The 3,444-nt window shown below is 48.9% G+C and overlaps 1 protein-coding gene across 1 annotated transcript; it reads right to left on the bottom strand.

Annotated features, from left to right (window-relative positions):
• Positions 1–443: 443 nt before the first annotated feature.
• CD14 (CD14 molecule) lies at positions 444–3,013 on the bottom strand. The gene is made up of 2 exons (XM_081302698.1): positions 2,719–3,013; positions 444–2,629 (listed from the first exon to the last, which is right to left on the bottom strand). The coding sequence occupies exons 1-2, from the start codon at positions 2,719–2,721 to the stop codon at positions 1,511–1,513; spliced, it is 1,122 nt and encodes a 373-aa protein (XP_081158824.1). The 5' UTR covers positions 2,722–3,013; the 3' UTR covers positions 444–1,510.
• Between the last annotated feature and the right edge of the window lie 431 nt (positions 3,014–3,444).

Below are 3,444 nucleotides of genomic sequence, written 5' to 3'. Positions count from 1 at the left end.
TGAGGGCAAATGTGTTATGATTGGTCTGTATACCAAGCTAATATGGGGCCTGAAGTGGAACAGGGGCTCTATAACTATTTCATGAAGTATGATCAGAGCTATTCAAATGTAAAAAAAATGTCTTGGGGTGATTAACTCTTCTATACTAGAAACTTCCCAGCAGGCAGGTAGATGGTCCCTTGGGAACACTCCAGTGAGTTTCCAGCTAATTTAGTTGTATTTTGCTATTCTTTGAGTCTGGTTTTGCTGACCTCTATAACTCTCCCACCAATGCTAATTTTCTGATTCCTATCTATGAGGCTCTAGACACTGGCCTAAGGCAGACAGGAGCACTGAACTATATGCATCCCCCACCCCTGTTCCTTACCCTCCATCCAGTAGGTATTAGCTTTTTGATATATGTGGCTGCCTCCTTGTAATGAGAAAAGGATTCAAAAGAAGCAGCCCTTCTTGATGGCTGATATCCTAGGTCTCTGAGTTGATTCTGTTTATTGTGAAGGATCTGATATGTTATCTTGTTTGCAAATCAGAGTCAATCTAAATGGGTTATCCACTTAGGTATCAATAAAACAGATCTCTGATTCAGAGATATATTGTACCTTGTATCCATTTCCCCTGCTTAAATTACCCCTTACTCATATACATCTAAAAAGAACAAATTTTTTAAAAAAGGAAAAAGAAATTATCCTTTACTTGGGGAGTGACATGGTGAAGACTACTGTACCTGTGGGGACAAATTAGTTTTACACTATGGGAGAGAACCCCTGAAATGATGAAATTCAAAGTTTATGTAGGACAGGGAGGCACTTTTGCCCTTTCCCTGAAGGGGTGGTGAGGGAGGAAGCAGGGAAGCAAATGACTTTTTTTTTTTTTTTTTTTTTTTTTTGTACTGGGGATTGAACCCAAGGCACACATCCCCAGCCCTTTCTGTTTTTTATTTTGAGACAAAATCTCACTAAGTTGCTTAGGGCCCTGTTACATTGCTGAGGCTGGCTTTGAACTTGTGATCCTACTGCCTCAGCCTCCTGAGTTGCTGAGATTATAGGCATGTTCTATTCCGCCCAGCTGACTCTGGGTTTTATTACCTTTGATTTTTGGACAGTGTGTGGGAAAGAAAACATTTTGTATCTTCCATGATATGTTTACCATTAAACATCCATTAACCCAAGTTCCAGTAATCTGCTCAGAAAGTCCTGACTATATTCATTATTTCTCCCCGAGCCAGGCAATGTTTTGCTGTTCTTTCTGTCCCTGCAGTTCTTGGAAGGGTAGGCAAGGTTTCTAGGGAGTAGGGATAAAGAAAGTTATAGTATGATGGATTCCACATTCACCCCTGAGCCCAGAACATAGCAGACACCCAGTAAAGGTCTGTTGAATTACATCCGTCCATCCTTTAAGATTTAATAAAGGTGAGGCAGAGGGTTGGTTCTGAGGCAGAAGTGCTGATTGACCTGATGGTGTTCCCCCAAGCCAGGGTAATCTAAGTCTATGGATTCTTTTCCTCTGGGCCTTAGGCAAAGCCCCTGGCCCCTTGGAGCAGAGCCAGCGTTCCTGACATCCCCACCGCCAAGGGTGAATGCACACAGGCTGGGACTACTCCAGAGGGGACAATGCTACTGGGATTGGAGGTTCCCGGAATCAGGAAGGGATTTCCGCCCAGTGTTAAGTTACCCACCTTGGGCAACTCGTCTGACCGTGGCTTCCTATTTAGCCTATTGCAGCTGAGATTGAGTACCTCGAGCTCTGCCGGCAGTCCCTTAGGCACTTGCTCCAACCCAGCAAATGACAGATCCAGGGAGTTTAGCGCGCTAGGCCAGACACACCCAGAATCCTCGGGTTTTGCAGTAGGGAGCATTGAGTTGTGGCTGAGGTCTAGGCGGTGGGGCTGCACACCAGCTGTAGCCAGAGCAGAGCACACCTCGTTGGGCGTCTGTATTCCAGCGTTGCGTAGCGCTAGATCCTGGAGGACCGGGAACTTGTGGGGACAGAGGGTCGCCATCAGTCCGCGTTTTCCCAGTCCAGGATTGTCAGACAGGTCTAGGGTGGTGAGGGCCGAGAAAGTGAGGACTTTGTCGCAGGAAAAATCAAGTGGGTGTGTTTGGGCAATATTCAGTACCTTGAGACCCGGCTTGAGCCAGTGCTGCAGTTCCGGGAGCCAGGCACCTCCTGTAGTCCAGGACACATTGCGAAGGCGCAAGGCGGAAAGCCCTGGCCCTTGGATTCCTACAGGCTGCGGCATGGTGCCTGTTACCTCTAAATCCTCTAGAGTTAGTTCCTTGAGGCGGGAATACCCTAGCACACGCAGGGCGCCGAATAGCAGTAGAGCAGGAACCCGTGCAGCTCCAATCGTGAGCCTCCGCAAACGTAGAGCCTTGACCATGTCCATGTATTGCCGTGGGTCTGCGTCGATGTCGACACGCTTCAGAAATTGTTCCAGGCTGCGGCCGCCGCCACGGATCTCCACATCAACCGCACTTACACACAGGAAGGCGCTGGACCAGTCGGGTTGCGGTTCCGAAAAGTTGCAGGCACAGTGGATATCTTCCTCGTCCAACTCGCAGGGATCCGGAGTGGCTGCAGAGATATCCAGCAGCGGCAGTAGCAAAAGCAACAACCAGCGCACGCTCTCCTGGAGAGACAGCAAAAGTCAGGGAGGTCCCAGTTAGTCCCCAGGGATCCTCAGGTGCCCCCAGCTCGACCCCAAGACCGTAAACTCACCATGGTTGTTAAATCCTGAAAGCCTCTATGGCCTGAGTGGGCTCTGGGAATGGCTTTGGCGGCACTCTCGGGCTTCCAGTCCCATGCGCTTATCTATTCTGTTTGCCCCAAGAGTTTGGGCAATCCTGTGATGTCACTCCGTTTCCTCCTCTGTGAACCCTGGTCACTTCACCACATCTGTTCCTGCCAATAGCCCTACGCACTTCCCTTCTAGGAAATATTCCAAGTGAAGGTTGATGCAGGGAGAGGGGCTGAACCAGGAAGAATTCTTTGAGGGCATTTAGACACCCGGTACCAGGCAATGCAGAATGACTCAGGCGCCCCAGGCTTCTCTGGCAGGAATGGGGAACGGATGGTCCCCTGTGCCTTAAGTCTTAAGCCGGCACCTTTGCTTCCTGGTATATATTCCAGGGACTCAGTCAAATTGGTTTTCCTTACTTTTCTCTAGTCTTGGTTAATATTATCTTCTGGCCACCCAAATCCAAGTCCTTGATTTTCCTCAGATATTGTTAGACCAGGGCGCAAAGAAAAGACCACTGACTCCAATTAAAATCAAATTAAAAGCAAGCTTATTATTTCGACCAGCCGGACTGCCTCTCCCAAAAAATCCATGGGAATAAGACAGCCCTGTTGGGGCTGGGGATGTGGCTCAAGCGGTAGCGCGCTCGCCTGGCATGCGTGCGGCCCGGGTTGGATCCTCAGCACCACATACCAACAAAGATGTTG

Source organism: Spermophilus citellus, assembly GCF_964194105.1.
Source record: "Spermophilus citellus genome assembly, chromosome: 1".
NCBI lineage: Eukaryota > Metazoa > Chordata > Mammalia > Rodentia > Sciuridae > Spermophilus > Spermophilus citellus.
This window is presented reverse-complemented; position numbering and strand designations above follow the sequence as displayed.